Here is a 17,329-nt window from a genome sequence, read left to right as displayed (position 1 = left end):
GTATAGCAGTGACCTTCGCTAGTTTGTTTTCAGTTGCGGCCATACCAAGAAGAAAACACAGTTCCCCGTCCGATCAACACCAGTTAAGCTTCTTTGGGCCTACTTAGTACTGCGGTGGGAGACCACGCTGGAATCGTAGGTGCTGCAATTACATTTATTTTTTTATCTTTTTTTTGCCTGTCGTGTTGTCTACTGTCGGCTATTAGCGGAAAGACTGATCGAGACGCGGCAGTTGTGAGCATCTGAAAATTGCCATTTTGCCTTGCTACGTCTTCGAATATGCGATGACACCAAAGGAGGGAATATTTCAGATCACATTTCATTCTGCGCTGCAGTACAGAATGGGATTGTGGTGGTGGATTTTAAGTTATAATTTTATATCAATAATATTCTTTCATTGAGAAACGAATGGAATCCAAAAAAAAATTGCGGCACCCACGATTCCAGCGTAGTCTCCTAACGCAGTACTAAGTGGGCCCAAAGAAGCTGAACTGATGTTGATCGGACGGGGAACTGTGCTTTCTTCTTGGTATGGCCGCAACTGTGCTAAATTGGCAGATTTAAGTGACATATTCTGTTTTGCACGGTCCTTTCTGCTTTGGTCGGCCCACAGCAGGGTAGTGATAAGCTAGTTGCCAGATTCGTTTATAGTCAGTTTTCCTTTGTTCCTTTTTTACCTCCCCAGATAATGTATATATTGCAGTAATTAACTGGTTTCAAGCAAAAAAATTCCTATGCCCCGGAGCCTTCTGTACTCTATGGAAGCCTTGCTTTCGTATAACAGTAGTTGAATTGAGCCACTGTGATCCCCATTCCTACACCGGCTATTTACAATTATAATCTATGCTTCCAATCCAATGCCAAAACTCGACAGATTCTAAAATGTTCTCTATTAACCCTGGCGACTTTTGTCACCAACCTCCACTTCAACCGACGATCGATTCGGTCTTTCTGGCTCAACCTCAGTTTCTTCGTCGACGTCCAAGTCCATGGCTCCGACCTTTTCATTGCCTGCGACTGCCGCCAACTTTTTCCATTGCTTATCGTTGTCGGGAATATAAAATCGCAAGTCAACTCTACCGATAATCCAGGTAATTTCAACTGAAATTTCCGTGAGAGCGATACAGAGGTACATCGTCACTCGGTAATCAAACCACGGCTTGAAAATCTCCTCTGCAGTCACAAAACTACTCGCAGCACGGACCGCAGTAGCGAATGTGAGAATGACAGACGGAACGATGATAAGAGCAAGCGACACCTCTCGCGCGCCGCGGTCAGATGGTGGAATAACATGCACTGGAGTCCTATTGTCTCCGTCGCGTATTTCAGAATAAAAATCAGTGGCTGAAGGCATGTTCCGCGGATCTGGACTGTACACGCCTGAGTACTTCCCAACCCAATGCGCGTAGTGGACCGGCCAGGTCTTGTCGCGCTCTGACCGAGGGATCGCGTACGCGGCGGTGACGATTAGGATTGGCATAAAAGCCGCAAGGGTGAAGTACACCATCGCAACTTTGCGAAATTGCGAGATTCCTTTCATGACTGTCGAATTGGTATGATAGAACACACCAGTGGATACTATGAGAACTATCAAGAAGGCAATGATACTGATATAGTACATCTTCATGATGTTAAAGAACAAGGAGCCGACATATGCCAGTGACGGATGTTGTGCAGTAAATACGCGCTGAGAGAACACAACGTTCAGGACGAACAGGATAACAACGCCCGCTGCGATGAAGATGCTGGCCGCGATTGAGATATTGACATTAGATGGATGTGTCGTGTAAGCCAGCCTCATGGAGAACGTGACGATTCGGGCCATGCAGAGACCGAACATGGCACCAGACGGGACAAACTTGTGCCCACGAGCAAGATTTCGCCGGAAGATGGTCATATTTGTGACCGCAAGGACGAAGAAGCAGACGATGCAGACGACAGAACCGGCTATGTCGTCCTTCCGCAAAGGATAATCGCCAAACACGGCGGGTCGAGGTGCGAGCATTTCCAGCTTCTGACTGCTCTATCGAGTATGTTGCACTTGTGCGTTAAGTAGTATACGGAGTCGTATAACTTAGGACAGGCTGATTATGTCCTCCAATGTGGACCGAGAGCCAGCAAGTGGGCAAGCCATCGCCCTATTTATCCTGTTGACACTTGCTCCGACAGGTCGGCACGGCTGCGATTTTTCCCGTGGGCCGATGAGGTAACTTTCAGAGTTTGGAATTTGAAGGCTGAAAGTAGCCACGGCGTCGGCTATCTGACGGCCGATTCGCCGACTCGCCGACAAAGAGCCATGAATGGTGACATATATGTTTTATGTGTTGCAATACAATTGCAGATATACCTTATACGTGCAAACGCAAGCAATCTGAGCGCGCGATGTGCATTTTTTGGCTTGAAAGGCATTGTCTTTGCCTTTATTTCTTCCGAGGCAGTTGGGGGTAAAATAATGACGAAACTTTCAGCAAAACCGGCAAGGCCCGTCAAGCACTACCTCGATATTCAACTTCGACAATTTTCGTAATCAAAACAGCACCTTACAGTCCGCTCAAATGACCGCATTCGGTATTCGGAGCACTTCAATTTTTGTCAATTACCTCTTTTTTGTTTGTGGTCAATAATGTTCCACGAGCCAAGAGCAGCTTGGATCCTGTTTCTCTCTCACACGAGATCGCGGGCAGAATAATCGCATTAGTATCGCAATCGGAGATAGTTTATTACCAATCAACAAAATTTAGGTTGGGCTTGACCAGATCTTATAATAAATACTGCTGCGGACTACACAATGACGTATTTTCGAAATTTAAAAAAGCACGAACTTCACGCAACCGCCATCAAAAAATTAATTGCAGCACCTACGATTCCAGCGTGGTCTCCCACCGCAGTACTAAGTAGGCCCAAAGAAGCTTAACTGGTGTTGATCGGACGGGGAACTGTGTTTTCTTCTTGGTATGGCCGCAACTGATAATAAAATCTGGCAGGTTGGGGACATTCTGATTAAGGTTGCAATAAAACAGCCAATACTTCACCGCCCATCGTCACACTCACGCTGACGGCGCGGTGGACAGTGAAACCTGGTCAGCGACGTCTATCTGGTTGCTGTAGTGGAGACGCAGGCCTGCTGAGCCTGCTTCAGGTCTAGCCTCGGGGTGCCTTGCCTTTGGCTTTCACGGTGCACATTTCATTGGGCGCCTCTTAATTTATTCCGACGTGTTTTATTGCCGTGGTTCGTTTGTGCATTACTTTGCCGCTGACTGAGCCATCGCGTATATTTTCGATGAATTAGGTTTTGGTTTACAGATATTACTAAGTATTAGTCGACTAAATTATACATTATACAATATTTCAAACAAATCTGCGTCCGCATAGAGCCACGATCCCCCCCAGGCATACATAATGTGACAAGCAACAGTCGGCGTTGACAAACGCAAATCGCAGTAGATCACAAAAAGCCGGAAAACAGAGTATTAAATTGTTTCTTCGCATCCGTGGCAATCACGTCACCGTGGCATGGAATGATAGTCTCATAATCTAGCGACTGAATCGCGCCAAGTCCCGTCTTCGCTCCCTGCTTGTCTTTCAACACTGCACTGACCATGCGTCTATGCCACGACGAATCCGGGTGAAGCGCGTTGAAAAGCTTGGTCAAGCCGGATCGCGGATTGGTCGGAGACTTTGAGTATTGCTCTATAGCTGGAAGATTGAACAAGAGATCGGCCTCGATAAGAGTCTTGGTCGGAATATGGTACGTGATGAGCTCCTTACTTTGATGGCTGGGCAAATACACGAACTTGAAAACTTCGTCGAGTTCAGGATCTTCGATTCCTCCTTCACTAGGCGATATCACTTTGTTACCAATACCGATTTCGTGGTCGACGTGTACACCCTGTGAAGCCTTGCGTTCACGGAGTCCTTCGACACCGATGATTTTCGCGGCCGGGTACTTGTCTTTCCATGACTTCAAGGCCATATGATGCTCGGAATCTGGCGCGATAAGGAATTTGACATCGCGAGATCCAACAATTGCAGCCGACTCGTCACCATATGGAACTGGGGCGATCACGACGACAGAATTCGAGGAAGGCAGAGAAACGAATGTCGACCGTGCGCCAATCTGAAACAGACCAGAACGCTTGAACGGGGTCGAAAGGATCGAGATGGTGGGATTTAGTTCACGGGCAACCGCGTAGAGAGGTGTTGGGTAGGCCATTGCTTATTAAAACTGTGCGAACACTTAGGCCGGGCAGGTTGATGTGACGAGAAGATTGATAAGAAGCAGGCGTGCAGTGACGATGACTATAGAAGTTCGCCCTTCGAATGAAAGCGGGTAGTGTTTTATATTCATGAAAATCATTTCATGTCAACGCCATGTGACACACAAACGGCTGCCAATCGGCGAGTTATGCATGGAGAAATTCCGCCCGCGCAGCTGAACTGTCGCTGTTAGAGGAGGAGAAGCGGGTTCTCAGCCACAATCGCTGACCAACCATTGCGTCACAGTCGCCGTTCTTAAATTCCAGAAGCCCGTCAGACCGAGGCCCACTCACCAACACTTGCAAAAGCTAGTTTCTCGGTTAAACTGCTCGAAGATTCGCATTCGTTATGATTTGGTGTCGGTACCCAGTCCGGAATAGACGTGGATAATTTCTTCGGCCCCCACTTATCTATATCGGCGACCCGAAGATTACAGATTAGTGATCGCCGTACAAAAGGACATAGAAACGCCGCTCAATGTGCGGCCGCCGGCTCCGACCGACTAAGGATCGGCTGTCAGATACTGGCGCACACATTCAACTCATATTTATTGTCGCATGTAGACATCTTGCACATTAATTGGGGGAGGTTCGGCAATTTGACGCAGCACATTTACGCGAAGTAACCCTTACCCAAATCCTCCCATTATACGATTTCGTTGTTCACGTCAATCAATTAACTCAGTTTTACACAACATTTAAGGTTAGCTTTAGCCGTAAACAGTGACGGGACTTCTTTCTATAGCATATCGGATACTAGAATCGAAATTTACAGACTAGCCTTGGGCAAGGTTTTCATGGCGCTTAATACCTAAATTACACCAGTACGAGATTCATATAAGTTATTGTATTATACAAGATTAAAACATGCCAGTATCACCGGTGGTAAATTATCTTCATTGCATTGTCGTCGTCAACCCATCCCCCATTGCATTCTCTAATGCTTGAGTCTGTACTGTAAATCAAAACACAACCTGTATACTCATACCATCCATTAACTCGTCGATCCATTAACTCTTGACAAGCAGCCACATCAAGACAAACTGACACAAAAAGCTATACATGAACAAGAACTGAATCCGCCTCTGGCGTTGTCGCTGAGTGGTGGTCATCGATGTTGCAGCGTTTACGGTAGATTCAGGCAAGACAACGTACTTCAAGGAACGCAGCTGCAACTTGTCAATACTCATTTTATTCGAACGTGAGTTAAAGCTGCAATTATACGTACCAAAAAGAAAGCGATCGCTGAGAATGTGTACAGAAACACAATGTATTTTATTAGGAGGCCTGGAATAAAACTGCCCGCGATCATGGTCAAAATGACACTATCACTCGTTAGCATTAATTCCACCTTATAAATTTGGGTAACCATACCCAATGAATTTGTAGCCGCTGTATGCGACCAAGTCCATTAACTGCGACTCGTTCGAAATACTCAGGAGATAGCATCCTAGCTTTAAGCCGAGTATTTCAAAAATAACAATAGCAAACGCCATTGATGCAATATAACCCAGAATTTCAGGATGAAAAACACCATGTATACCAGCCAGAATGGATGACAACAGGATGTATGTAGTAAACGCCATAACTTAAAATACAACGTGTTAGTAATGCACAATTGAAGACATTAACAGACAACTAACCTGGTATATACATATCCGGCGCATTGATATCATCTCTAGGGTCCCTATATCCTTCAATCGTGCCGGAAACCTCTGAGCGCTTCATTTGCCTTGCCCACGGCTGCTGTCATCAGTGATGTGCCAAATATACGCGGTACTCTTCGACATACCTTGTGTCTCCAAGGGAAGAGTACTAAAAACAATTTCCGTAAAACATAGTTATTGGAAACATTAAAGTAACTTTTTAGTGTAGGCATCGACACCGAGAAGTATTTCCCGAAATTCTGTTCGACGTATTCCTGGCCCGCAAGCATAGCATTTCGCCCGACCTGGAGGCCCACCTGTGCGGTGGTGTCATTGAACAGGTTGCCGTACCGACCTTCTCCTGCACCTCCAGCTCCTTCGCCATATTCAGAAGCCCCTGACCGTGGTATGTATGGATTGGTATTCAATGGCTGCTGTTGCTGAACTGGAGGGGGTGATCGCATTGGTGGAATGGGATGCTGGGGGATAGGATGATGAAGTGGTGGTGACGACGGAGGTCGATGTGACTGCTGAAACATTCTGAGAAGTGCTTTTCAACGACTCCTTTATGTGACTCTATTTGCTGTGGGTGAGATTGTTAATATTTGGTAGTAAAAGTCGCTGCAGAGCTAGTAGTCTGAAACGTACGATTGTCGTCAGTGAAAGATGACCGCTTCAACGGTCATGCTGAAATGTCCGTGCGGGTAGATGTTATTGGTCGCTCCACGCGTACACGTCATACCACGATCACGATCAAACAATTTTTTTGGACGCTGGCGGATATTATTATTGCAATCTCTCTTCGAAGTCCTCTACACGTTTGTCCTCAGTTGAAGTCACACAACGAATCATTCAGCTTTTTTTTGCAGACAAAGCTGTGAACTCGACAACCAGGTTCTGCATACGGAGAAATAGTATATTAAGCCAGTACCATAGCGGCCGATTTTAGTGAAACTGCAGGTCACTCGTCAGCATGCCGAAGAATAAAGGAAAGGTATGTCTTGATCCCTGCATGACATCGACTATATATATTCTACGGTTCCAAAATCTGTATTAACAAATTGTGATATAGGGTGGCAAAGTAAGTCAGATTTATCAATACGGGTAAATACAGAACGATAGACATTGGATCTCAGTCGCGCGACACAGTCTCTCGCCATCAAGAGCAACAAGCTAATCAGCACTTTAGAATCGTCGGAGGGGAAAAAATGAGAACGACGATGAGAAGCGAGAACTTGTTTTCAAGGAAGATGGCCAAGGTAAATGCCTGATCTTTTGTGATCTCATTCACGCTTGCACCGCGGTGGCGACTGAATGTGAAACAAGTTGAATCCGAATAGCACGCTAATCAGTAATCCTATGGAAACAGAATACGCCCAGGTCGTGAAGATGCTTGGAAACGGTCGCCTTGAGGCACTATGCTTCGACGGCGAAAAGCGCCTGGCTCACATTCGAGGAAAGCTGCGCAAGAAAGTATGCATGTACCTTCTATTATTTGGGGCATTAATATTAATTTACCGTTTTAGGTCTGGATTAACCAGGGCGACATTATTCTGTTGTCTCTCAGAGAGTTCCAGGATAATCAGGGAGACGTCATTCTAAAGTACAATGCCGATGAAGCGCGAAGTTTGAAGAACTACGGCGAGCTGGTGTGTTATTTAGTGTGTTCTATATGGATTGGAATAGGATCTAACGAGTTGGTTTACAGCCGGAGACTGCTAAGATTAATGAGACTGACACATACGGTCACGAGGGTGACGAGGAATGCAACTTCGAATTCGATATTGGTATGTTCCAATTTCTCCTTGCACATATTAATGTCAAAATTTCTAACATACCATGTTGTAGACGAGATCTAAGATATCGTCATTGATGGTTTTTGTTTCGTTCGCCGGTCACATTCTTACATACAGCGCATGGGTTTTGTATTTTGTTTGCTTCGTAAGTCTTGTAAATGATTTTGTAACTTATCTATTCGGATCTTTGTCAGTGGTTAGTTTCATGGATTTCACGTATGTAGTAATGTAATACAGGCGATTAACGAGTGCCACAACGGACGATTTGCTGTGACCTTTTCGATCGCCTGATATATGTGCCTCAGATCACCAGGCAAGGAGTGACGTACGTTATACTATTTACGTGTCACGGCAAAGCTCTCATATTCCCTGTCGCGGCCACTATCGCATATAAATTCTATTGCATGCAACAATTGGGTTTCTGAGTACAGATAGGAGATTATGGGTGCTATCTTTTAGAAGCATTCCCCTCGTTCGACTGCACCTCTGTGAATCCAACATGTTATACGTATACGATCCAGCCACAATCCCGTAAGTGCGCAATTACTAGGGGCAACTTTTCTTGTTATGGGCCTCGTACAAGTGCTGTTGCTGTCACAAGATGGCCTGGTCTGGCAGTCTGCGACTTGTGAAGTGTCTTTATCCGTAATCAGATAGAGTGCAAACAATCATGAATTGTGAATACTAGATTAACAGCGTATTTATCACTGAGTCGTTAATCATTGTTACTCATCTTTACTAACTAGATTGTGCTACCAAGTTCATGTATGTCGTGATATTGTTGGATTGAAAATAGAGGTTAGGGGATTCTATGAAGCACCCCACTGGCCCGGGTAGGAATTGGTGAACTGTGAGTGGTCTGTGCATGTGCGGCCTGCGAAGCGACAGCGGACGTACCATGCTTACACCTTCGCGTATTATTGACCATCATCGAGCTCAGCATCACATAGATATTCTTCACTTTTTTGACTTCCCAGTCCCGCTATTTAGATCCAACTCCGCGCTGTACCCTCTCCATTTTCCTTTAGACACTTTAGCAATGAACGCCGCCTTTCGGAGCAGGTCGCAACTCGATATCTCCGCCGACAATGCCGTACAGGCCAGGGTGCATCACCATTCGGCCCACAAACTCACTCGAACCATGTCTGGCTTCGACCTCTCCACACTTCCCGATGCCGACCAGATGAGATATCTGGTAGCTACCCTGCGCAAGTCTATGCGCAGGTCCTCAGAGATACGTCGATCAATTGTTAAAGAGAACATGGAGTTTGAGAAACTAGACGACAGCATACGGAATGACCCAACTGGTCTGCACCCATGTTGTCACCTAGCGGTCAGCCAAAATGGTGATGCTAACACGTTATAGAAATTCGCAAATATGAAGAAAGAAAAACGAAACTCGAAATCGACTTGAACCGGACTGAGGCATTTGTTCGCCGATACATGACATCACTAGCACAGCTGTCAGGTATCTTGACTTACTTGATATGTCTCGCCGAGGATTCATTTACAGCTGCTAACGTCATCTAGATGTGTCATGTGAGAATATTGATATCAATTTGGGCTCCCCTGCCACTTCTCCATCAAGTGAACTGCCTCCTGCTGGGTCATCTGCAGCTTACAGCGCCAGCGCCGGCCAAGCTCTGTTCCAACTATAACCAGATTCGGCCCTTGGCTCACAATGCGTCATACACGCACTTTACTCTTTGGTGATAATGGCGTCACCTACATTGCTTGCGTACAGTAGATATGCGTCATCTTTTACCGACTCTTTATTTGGAAAGGACATAAATAACGGTATACCGTTCAAATAGTTACTTGTATATTTTGGATTATCTCTCCGTTCTTATCGCAGTCATCACTATCTTTGTTTGCTTTGGACTTTTGGGCGTTTGTGTGTTGCTTGTATATATACGGTTTTTGGACATCAGTTTCATGTATATCTATTTGTATTCTATCGTTTACTAGGCCATTAACAGGCGTTTTATTGTTGTCTTCCATTCTTTTGATTGCGATGGATTTGGTATTACTACTAAACATATACGGATATAACGGTAATTAATAGGTTATACGATATGCTGCTGATTGGGTCATTCCATTCATGGGAATTTAGAATGCCATAACGCGGCAGGCAATGCTGTAACTTCTGGTCGTCCTGTTAATAACATCAGCTATGTACGATGACTCAGCGACAACGGACATGAGTCGCCCGTGTAAACGACTCGCTCAATGTTTACGCGTTGTATCGCGCGTCGCCAGGCACCTTTCCACATAAGGCACACAAGGACACCATTATTACACACTATTCCGTTTTAGTACTCCAACTTTTGTACACTTAGCCTAATTAGGAACGTAGGGTAACCTTCGGCCATAGTTAAGGACGGCGTACCTGGTATATTGTGTGAAGTAAAACTTGGTCAAGTTACAGCTTGACAATTACAAAAAATTTACAGTCAGTATAAATGGCCTAATGAACGCATTATTTCAATTTCAGCTTGATGACTGCAGATGCGGAGACGCTGTTTTGGAGTTGCGTTGAGTTAAGGATGGTACAGTTGTCGGGACTAACCTGCATGCACCAGAGGATGTGGCTGGTGAGATGCAGCTGCTCCAACAGATGCGGAATAATCACGCTGGACCTGCGATAGTTGTGTATTCCTATCCACGACCTGAATCCAGGAACGCCCGTGACTGCTTCTAACCCTACGTTCTTAGCCAACCGGTCATACTGCGGGGATGGATCGTTTGCCAGCCTAAACCCTACCACGGTCTTGACAATCGTCATCCTGTACAGCGAGAACTTTGAATACTCAAGATCATTTGCGATACAATCAGCCCAAGATCACAATCGACTATGTCCGCTACGATCGAAGAAATCACCGACCTGCCCGAGGAGCACACTCACTCCCACGACGCGACCCTCGAGGATGATGCCTCGTCTTCGTCCGGTGACGAGGTCCCGGTCGCCGAGGACGGCACCATCCCCCCCGGGGCCTCCGTCGCCGTCTACTCCCGCAATGAGAAGAAGGCACGCAAGGCTGTCGTCAAGCTCGGCCTGAAGCAGGTCCCTGGGATCACCCGTGTCACTCTCCGCCGTTCTAAGAACATCCTGTTTGTTATCTCGAACCCCGATGTCTACCGATCTGCATCCTCGGGCGTTTACATCGTGTTCGGCGAGGCCAAGATCGAAGACTTGAGCTCCTCCGCTCAGGCAAACATTGCCCAGCAATTGCAGGCCGCCGAGGCTGCGTCCCAGTCTGCTGCTGCGGAGGCTACTCCTGATGACAGAGGAAAGGGCAAGGAGAAGGAGATCGAGGCTGCTCCAGAGGTTGCTGAGGAGCCCGAGGAGGAGGGCGAGGTTGATGATACTGGTATGGAACAAAAGGACATCGAGCTTGTTATGACCCAAGCTGGGGTCTCGCGGGGAAAGGCGATCAATGCCCTAAGACAAAACAACTTCGATATTGTCAGCAGGTTAGTACCGGATCTGACTCAATTCAATACGATTGAGTACAATGGATTTGTGGGCCTTAGATCATTTGCTAACAATGAATGATAGTATCATGGAGCTCACCACCTAATTGATCAATTCCATAATTGCATAAATGGACGAGAAAAGCCGTTTCTTACGTTTTCGGCCGGCGTTGCTCTTTTGGTAAAATCATATGTATCTCTATCTGTGTACTCTAAATTAAGCGTGAGGAATCGAAGGAACGTTTAACGGGAGGGTGCAGTCATTATTACTTCGATTGTATATAATACACGTTCATGCAATAGCAGAATTGACATGCAAGGTCAGGGGCACATTCTAGAATTCATTAGCATTATCGAACGCGCTCAATATGAGCGTCAATTTAATAACAGACAAGGCGCTGCGCCCCCTCCTCCAAGTAATACAAAAGTACCATAACAAAGAATTTCAAAGAACACACTGAAATAAACGCACGACACTTGTACTACATCTATGCTAATGGCACAGTGAGAGCTATGACACTAAAGTCGATCCCACATTCATGCATATCATCTTTCTCGTACATTCCACCACGGCCTCAACTCTGGCCTAGGCTTGATGATGTAATCCTGTCTACTCATATAATCTCGTTCATTATTACAAGTATTTCTCCTATCTACGAATAAACCAACATTAATACGGAACGACGTGATCAGATTTTATGCAGCATCATGCGCATAATTCTTCGTCCATTCTCGAGCTATGCTCAGTTAGTTTTTTGTAACTAGACTAGCTTGGAAAACAAAACTCAACCTACCTGTACTAATAGCGGCTCTTTCGTCTTCTTTCCACCGCTGTGCGACGTCATTTGCAAGAGGATCATCCTTCATTGTTATCTTAATGTTAGCAATTTGCAGAATATCAAATCTTTGCACATCACTATACGCAGTCATGATTACGTACAGGATTGGGAGCTCCTAGTAAAGCCTGAACCGACAACAAGATTGTACGGATCTGTAACGCTGGCGACCAATTTGCTATAAGATTATCATGTCAGCGTCATCACACAACATGACAAGACAGGACGCGGCAATATACGTACTTTTCAAGACGTCCAGACAAATACGTCCTAATTTATCAATATTTGGGTGATAGATCTTAGTCAAAAACCGGACCTTAGGAGCAACCATTGGGTACTCCTCCGGAAGGAATAGCTCGAGCTTAAAGACGCCGCCTGTAAAATAGGGGGTTCAGTAAATGTACTATAGTTCCTATCCTCGGCTGTCGACAAAAAAAACTCCAAATTAACACTAGGTTGCGTGTATAACACATACCTTCATATGGAGATTGTGACGGACCGTCAACGGTGACGTCAAAGTATCGCAGGTTGTCATCGTGAGGCACTGCAGTGATGCCGGGAACCGGATCGCTGACTAGACGTTCAGTTTCCTAATTTGTTAGAAATATGATCCTTCTAGCATCTAGTACATGGATACAATAACATCAGGATAACGTCACACTTGAATACTGACCTTAATGATTCGCTTGGGTAGCGCCATGACAGTAGAATGTACGTGATTTAATCGAGATGCAATAACCTGTATCCGTGTATATATCCCGTGATGCTCTAGGCCCACCAGTGATAATAACAAAACCCAAAAGCTATCTATCACTTCACAAAATTCAGCTCCCCAAATAATTAGGATGGGCGGTGCGTGAATTTATCAATGAGGATGCTTATCCAAGTATAGCCGAGATTGTAGGCCATTAAGTGGAGCAATGTGCTTTCAGGAGGTCCCGTGAGTCCCGCACATTTGCGCGGGTTTTGTACTACCCCCGCTCACCGAGGTATCCATCATAGCCGGTCTACTCGTTGTCTGATAAACACGACGAGCATTTCCTAGCTAATATCTTATTTCTCCAGAGATATTTGGAGGACTTTAATTATGATCGATTATTTTACGGTCTTTACTACGGGTGGAATTGTGCTATGGCAGAAATGTAATCAGCCTGTGTCTGCTGCGATCGTCGACTCGTTGGTGTCCGATATCTTCATCGAGGACCGTACTCGTTCTGGCGAACAGAGTTCGCTCACAAGAGATCGGTATACAGTGAAATGGACGACTGCGAATGATTTTGGTATTATCATTGTTGTAAGTTTATTATCGCGGGTTGTAGCAAATCCTGTAAGGCGAAGAAGTTAACAGCATAGGCGGTGTATCAATCCCTTCTTCAGATCTCGTTCATAGATGAGCTCCTTGCCAGCGTCAAAAAATTGTTCACAACTCTTTATGGTGATGAGTTGAAGAATAAAGACCCCGAAAAATTACCTGTGTGCAAGTTCGACGATTACTTCGCTGTCCGATATGCAGAGTTGGAAAAACTTTCTGTGGGTCGCAAGGTAGGCGAAGTCTCGGGGGCCGTCAATGAAGGTTTTGGGGACAAAATTGCTAGTGGCGATGAGTCCGAAGATGCGTCGGAACCCCCATCGCGGGTGACAAGCTCAGATAGTATTGGTGATGCTGTTAAAGCCGAGAAGGCGGCGGTGAAGAAGCCGAATTTGAGTAAGCGTGGTGGCAGACGCGCTGGTCGAGGTGGCCCGAAGACCAGAGTCGGACGGGAATCGCCGTTTGGATCAAGTGGCGATGAAGTGCCAGCGAAGAAATCTGGGAAGAAGTTGAGAAAGTGGGATATTGATGGATCGGCGCGTGACATTTCTGACGACGAGGGCCCGCTTGATTTTTCCGCCGGCAAAAGCAATGGAAATGTTATCGCGAATGAAGAAGATAGTGACAATCCGCTATTGGAGGACGAGAACGTTGAAAATTGGGGATCAAAAACAAAATCAGGAGAATTTATTCTCAAAGATCTTTCGTCGGAGATCAACTCCATTCTTGCCGTTCCAGACGCTTCAGCGATAGCTGAAGGTACTAGGGGGGCGAGTGCAGCGCTAGCCTCAGGTTTTGGATTTTTCCGCAATATTATTGGAAACAAAGTTTTGAACGAGCAGGACTTGGACAAGGCGCTGGCTGGAATGAAAGATCATTTAATGAAGAAAAACGTAGCTCCAGAGGTGGCTCAGCATTTATGTGATGTTGTCTGTAAGAGTCTGGTGGGTACGAAGACAGGCAACTGGACGTCGATTGAGAAAACAGTTCGAGCAGCTATGGAGGCTTCCATACGCAAGATTTTGACGCCATCTACATCTGTTGACTTGCTACATGAGATTCAGCGCGTCAAGTCAGCAAATCCGCCACGGCCATATGTCATTTCAGTAGTTGGAGTTAACGGCGTTGGGAAGTCAACCAATTTGTCGAAGATTGCGTTTTGGTTGTTGCAAAACAACATGAAGCTCTTAATCGCGGCGTGTGATACATTCAGGTCAGGAGCAGTTGAACAGCTACGCGTACATGCGCGAAACTTGAAAAAGCTTACGGAGCGTGAAGGAGGTGAGATTGAGCTCTTCGAGAGGGGTTATGGTAAGGACGCTGCTAATATTGCTCGCGACGCCATTACTTACGGTCGTGAGCACGGCTTCGATGTCGTCCTCATCGACACCGCCGGTCGGCGCCACAACGATACACGACTTATGTCGTCGCTTGAGAAATTTGCAAAGTACGCTAATCCCGACAAGATTGTCATGGTCGGTGAGGCGCTCGTTGGCACGGATTCCGTCCAGCAGGCGCGTAATTTTAATGCTGCATTTGGCGCAAGCCGTAATCTTGACTTTTTCCTAATTAGCAAATGTGATACAGTTGGCGATATGATTGGAAGTATGGTTAACATGACGTATTCCACGGGTATACCGGTCTTGTTTGTCGGAACTGGTCAGATGTACACCGATCTTCGTACATTGTCAGTTCCATGGGCGGTCAACATGCTAATGGCATGATTATTGAGACGGGATGTTTTGGAATATGTAGTATCACATTATGTATATGTAATAGGTTTATTATTATTCAATAGTTTTATATATGTGCCCCGGCGTCGGACTATCATGCACGACTGTGATGGTAGAATATTGACACCAAACGGACAAGTTTCACTGTAGCCTTGTTCTGGCAATATTTTTCATTTTAATTTGTATTTCGTGAGTGCATGATGTTTCCGCGCCAGAAGTAGGGGCAACTTTTTGGGATGCAGAAACCCCACACGAATTCCCAAACCGAAGTATTCAACAGAACAAAGACAGCGCTTCCATCCAACAACTCAATCCTACTAAATTTCGATAATACGGCATGCCGAGTCCACGATTAATCGGAAAGTATATAGAGCTGGTAGAATATCACTTAACGACGAACCAACAAAGAGTATTGCGTACCACATTCCTGCCCCGTCCAATCGGTCAACTATTTACGCGGAGACGAGCACATTCAAATGCGTCGTTCTCAGCAGACGAGCTCTCACATTTCAATGCACTTGCTTCGACATGGTGGGATACAAATGGACCATCGAGATTACTACACAAAATGAATCCGTTGCGGATATCATTTATTTTCGACACTATTGACCAATACGCGCTACCTGCACTCTCGCGAGCGTGTGATCTTCATATGCTTGATGTTGGATGCGGCGGAGGCATTCTCACCGAATCACTGGCTCGAAATCCCAGAGTGGCTTCAATCACTGGAATTGATATGTCAGAGGATGTGTTGGCTGTTGCCCAGCAGCACAAGAAACGAGATCCGGCATTGGTTTCTGGCAGAAAATTAGAGTATAGTCTCTGCTCACTCTTGGACCTACAAATTCCCAAGGCAGCCAGTGAGGGACAACAGGAAGAGAGATATGACGCGGTAACTTTATTTGAAGTACTTGAACATGTGCCGAATCCATCTGCGGTCCTGCAGGCTGCGACTGAACGCGTGAGACCTGGTGGCTGGATTTTTGTGTCGACAGTTAATCGTACGGCTGCCGCGTATTTAACAACTATTTTTGTAGGAGAGAAGATTTTGAAGATTGTCCCAGAGGGTACTCACACGTGGTCGAAGTATATCAACGAAAGAGAGCTGAGAGAGTGGTTTGTCGAACATAAGACAAATGTTCCGGGATCGGGAGAGCATTGGGATATAGTTAGGAGTGAAGGCTGCATATACGTACCATTTGTGGGATGGAGGTTTGCGGGGCCAAGAGATCTTGGAAATTATTTCCTAGCAGCCAGACGCCTGGAGTAATAATCCATATGATAGAATCTTAAGGATAAATTTACGTTCTGTAGAGCAAGAACAATATAACGCGAAATATGACCAAACTCAAGCAGCTTCTTTAACTTCCTCCTTATCTTCCTGAACCGGCTCATCTACGAATTGTGGCAAACCACCACCATCTTCCATCATATAGCTAGGAACACCCTCTCCTTCAACGTCGTAAGACATCTCGTCACCTAGAGCCTCCAATTCGGCGTCCAGCTCTGTCTCCGAGACATCGTCTGGCAACGCATAAGAGCGAGCCATAGTTTCCTGGAGCTCAGACGACATATCCAATAAGTCTTCCATCTCATCTTGTATAGATTCGATCTTATCAATGTTAATTTTGCCGTACTGTTTCTTCAGTTCCTTATTGGCCCCCTTCATTGCGTCAACCGTAGTCATCACGTTTCTCAGATTTGTCGTAGTCATTGATGCCTGCTCCATATTCCAACTTTGAGTCTGTAATGAGTCCTTTTGTGCTTCAATCATCTTCCGTTGCTTTAGCAACTTGAGGGCCTTCTGTTTTAGAGCTTGTTTACCTGCTCCTTCGTTCATCCGCGCTAGCTTCTGTTGGTAAACCGACAGTTCTGAATTTATCTTTGACAGTTTCACATCCAGTGCTGATATCCGTGTGTCCAACTGTTTCGTTTATTAGTAGCTTTCCTCTAGAATCGTCGGAGTGCTACCACTTGCACACACATACGTTAGCCATAGCATCGTCCAGCGTCGGCTTCGGCACCGTCTTCTTTGCTCCGAATATACGATTCATTGCGACTATCGCTCAAGAAGTGTCACGACGGTGAGATGAATGTGAAAATTTGTGAAAGAGCGATGGTGAAAGTGCATACCAAATCCACAAATGAGTTGCGATGATGCTCTGTGAGTTGTACACATGAGCGAATGGTCAAAGTTTCCGCTTATACGGAAAGGTTATAGCTCCGAGCTTAAATACATATGACATTTTCTGCAACTTTAACAATCTTGCCGGCTGCTT

At 45.7% G+C, this 17,329-nt stretch overlaps 10 protein-coding genes across 10 annotated transcripts; 5 read left to right on the top strand and 5 right to left on the bottom strand.

Moving 5' to 3' along the window:
• Positions 1-658: 658 nt before the first annotated feature.
• V1508DRAFT_421474 (uncharacterized protein) lies at positions 659-2,215 on the bottom strand. The gene has a single exon (XM_066940887.1). The coding sequence runs from the start codon at positions 2,003-2,005 to the stop codon at positions 893-895; it is 1,113 nt and encodes a 370-aa protein (XP_066794557.1). The 5' UTR covers positions 2,006-2,215; the 3' UTR covers positions 659-892.
• A 1,230-nt stretch (positions 2,216-3,445) lies between these two features.
• On the bottom strand, positions 3,446-4,213 carry V1508DRAFT_405433 (uncharacterized protein; the record flags this gene model as incomplete). The annotated part of the gene is made up of 1 exon (XM_066938694.1): positions 3,446-4,213. One exon carries the CDS (start codon positions 4,211-4,213, stop codon positions 3,446-3,448), a length of 768 nt encoding a protein of 255 aa, XP_066794556.1.
• An 890-nt stretch (positions 4,214-5,103) lies between these two features.
• On the bottom strand, positions 5,104-6,550 carry V1508DRAFT_389317 (YIF1-domain-containing protein). The gene is made up of 5 exons (XM_066937886.1): positions 6,049-6,550; positions 5,900-5,999; positions 5,631-5,844; positions 5,485-5,581; positions 5,104-5,425 (listed from the first exon to the last, which is right to left on the bottom strand). Exons 1-5 carry the CDS (start codon positions 6,439-6,441, stop codon positions 5,267-5,269), a joined length of 963 nt encoding a protein of 320 aa, XP_066794555.1. The 5' UTR covers positions 6,442-6,550; the 3' UTR covers positions 5,104-5,266.
• Positions 6,551-6,875: 325 nt separating this feature from the next.
• On the top strand, positions 6,876-7,761 carry V1508DRAFT_398793 (nucleic acid-binding protein; the record flags this gene model as incomplete). Its single annotated transcript, XM_066938223.1, has 7 exons — positions 6,876-6,896; positions 6,975-6,983; positions 7,092-7,161; positions 7,272-7,375; positions 7,429-7,551; positions 7,611-7,689; positions 7,751-7,761. The coding sequence occupies 7 exons, from the start codon at positions 6,876-6,878 to the stop codon at positions 7,759-7,761; spliced, it is 417 nt and encodes a 138-aa protein (XP_066794554.1).
• Positions 7,762-8,839: 1,078 nt separating this feature from the next.
• V1508DRAFT_398792 (uncharacterized protein) lies at positions 8,840-9,356 on the top strand (the record flags this gene model as incomplete). The annotated part of the gene is made up of 3 exons (XM_066938222.1): positions 8,840-9,005; positions 9,065-9,166; positions 9,229-9,356. 3 exons carry the CDS (start codon positions 8,840-8,842, stop codon positions 9,354-9,356), a joined length of 396 nt encoding a protein of 131 aa, XP_066794553.1.
• A 1,196-nt stretch (positions 9,357-10,552) lies between these two features.
• V1508DRAFT_357581 (NAC domain-containing protein) lies at positions 10,553-11,254 on the top strand (the record flags this gene model as incomplete). The annotated part of the gene is made up of 1 exon (XM_066937032.1): positions 10,553-11,254. One exon carries the CDS (start codon positions 10,553-10,555, stop codon positions 11,252-11,254), a length of 702 nt encoding a protein of 233 aa, XP_066794552.1.
• A 167-nt stretch (positions 11,255-11,421) lies between these two features.
• V1508DRAFT_421452 (ubiquitin-conjugating enzyme/RWD-like protein) lies at positions 11,422-12,896 on the bottom strand. The gene is made up of 6 exons (XM_066940886.1): positions 12,682-12,896; positions 12,484-12,598; positions 12,252-12,383; positions 12,113-12,186; positions 11,967-12,033; positions 11,422-11,909 (listed from the first exon to the last, which is right to left on the bottom strand). Exons 1-6 carry the CDS (start codon positions 12,706-12,708, stop codon positions 11,869-11,871), a joined length of 456 nt encoding a protein of 151 aa, XP_066794551.1. The 5' UTR covers positions 12,709-12,896; the 3' UTR covers positions 11,422-11,868.
• An 80-nt stretch (positions 12,897-12,976) lies between these two features.
• On the top strand, positions 12,977-15,244 carry V1508DRAFT_421451 (SRP54-type protein). Its single transcript, XM_066940885.1, has 2 exons — positions 12,977-13,302; positions 13,362-15,244. Exons 1-2 carry the CDS (start codon positions 13,096-13,098, stop codon positions 15,039-15,041), a joined length of 1,887 nt encoding a protein of 628 aa, XP_066794550.1. The 5' UTR covers positions 12,977-13,095; the 3' UTR covers positions 15,042-15,244.
• On the top strand, positions 15,245-16,397 carry V1508DRAFT_421449 (S-adenosyl-L-methionine-dependent methyltransferase). The gene has a single exon (XM_066940884.1). It carries the CDS (start codon positions 15,388-15,390, stop codon positions 16,318-16,320), a length of 933 nt encoding a protein of 310 aa, XP_066794549.1. The 5' UTR covers positions 15,245-15,387; the 3' UTR covers positions 16,321-16,397.
• V1508DRAFT_421447 (Snf7-domain-containing protein) lies at positions 16,330-17,317 on the bottom strand. Its single transcript, XM_066940883.1, has 2 exons — positions 17,039-17,317; positions 16,330-16,974 (listed from the first exon to the last, which is right to left on the bottom strand). The coding sequence occupies exons 1-2, from the start codon at positions 17,102-17,104 to the stop codon at positions 16,399-16,401; spliced, it is 642 nt and encodes a 213-aa protein (XP_066794548.1). The 5' UTR covers positions 17,105-17,317; the 3' UTR covers positions 16,330-16,398.
• Between the last annotated feature and the right edge of the window lie 12 nt (positions 17,318-17,329).

This window comes from Lipomyces doorenjongii (genome assembly GCF_038497915.1).
Source record: "Lipomyces doorenjongii strain NRRL Y-27504 unplaced genomic scaffold V1508scaffold_43, whole genome shotgun sequence".
NCBI classification, from domain to species: domain Eukaryota; kingdom Fungi; phylum Ascomycota; class Lipomycetes; order Lipomycetales; family Lipomycetaceae; genus Lipomyces; species Lipomyces doorenjongii.
This window is presented reverse-complemented; position numbering and strand designations above follow the sequence as displayed.

Coding starts and splice junctions, on each gene's coding strand:
- V1508DRAFT_421449 (XM_066940884.1), top strand. CDS start 15,388: ATGCCGAGTCCACGATTAATCGGAAAGTATATAGAGCTGGTAGAATAT.
- V1508DRAFT_421447 (XM_066940883.1), bottom strand. CDS start 17,104: ATGAATCGTATATTCGGAGCAAAGAAGACGGTGCCGAAGCCGACGCTG. Junction 16,975..17,038: donor TGGACGATGCTATGGCTAAC/GTATGTGTGTGC, acceptor TAAACGAAACAG/TTGGACACACGGATATCAGC.
- V1508DRAFT_421474 (XM_066940887.1), bottom strand. CDS start 2,005: ATGCTCGCACCTCGACCCGCCGTGTTTGGCGATTATCCTTTGCGGAAG.
- V1508DRAFT_421451 (XM_066940885.1), top strand. CDS start 13,096: ATGATCGATTATTTTACGGTCTTTACTACGGGTGGAATTGTGCTATGG. Junction 13,303..13,361: donor ATTTTGGTATTATCATTGTT/GTAAGTTTATTA, acceptor TTAACAGCATAG/GCGGTGTATCAATCCCTTCT.
- V1508DRAFT_389317 (XM_066937886.1), bottom strand. CDS start 6,441: ATGTTTCAGCAGTCACATCGACCTCCGTCGTCACCACCACTTCATCAT. Junction 6,000..6,048: donor TCTTCCCTTGGAGACACAAG/GTATGTCGAAGA, acceptor TGATGACAGCAG/CCGTGGGCAAGGCAAATGAA. Junction 5,845..5,899: donor GCCGGATATGTATATACCAG/GTTAGTTGTCTG, acceptor TTGTATTTTAAG/TTATGGCGTTTACTACATAC.
- V1508DRAFT_421452 (XM_066940886.1), bottom strand. CDS start 12,708: ATGGCGCTACCCAAGCGAATCATTAAG. Junction 12,599..12,681: donor TACCCAAGCGAATCATTAAG/GTCAGTATTCAA, acceptor CTAACAAATTAG/GAAACTGAACGTCTAGTCAG. Junction 12,034..12,112: donor TACTAGGAGCTCCCAATCCT/GTACGTAATCAT, acceptor ATAACAATGAAG/GATGATCCTCTTGCAAATGA.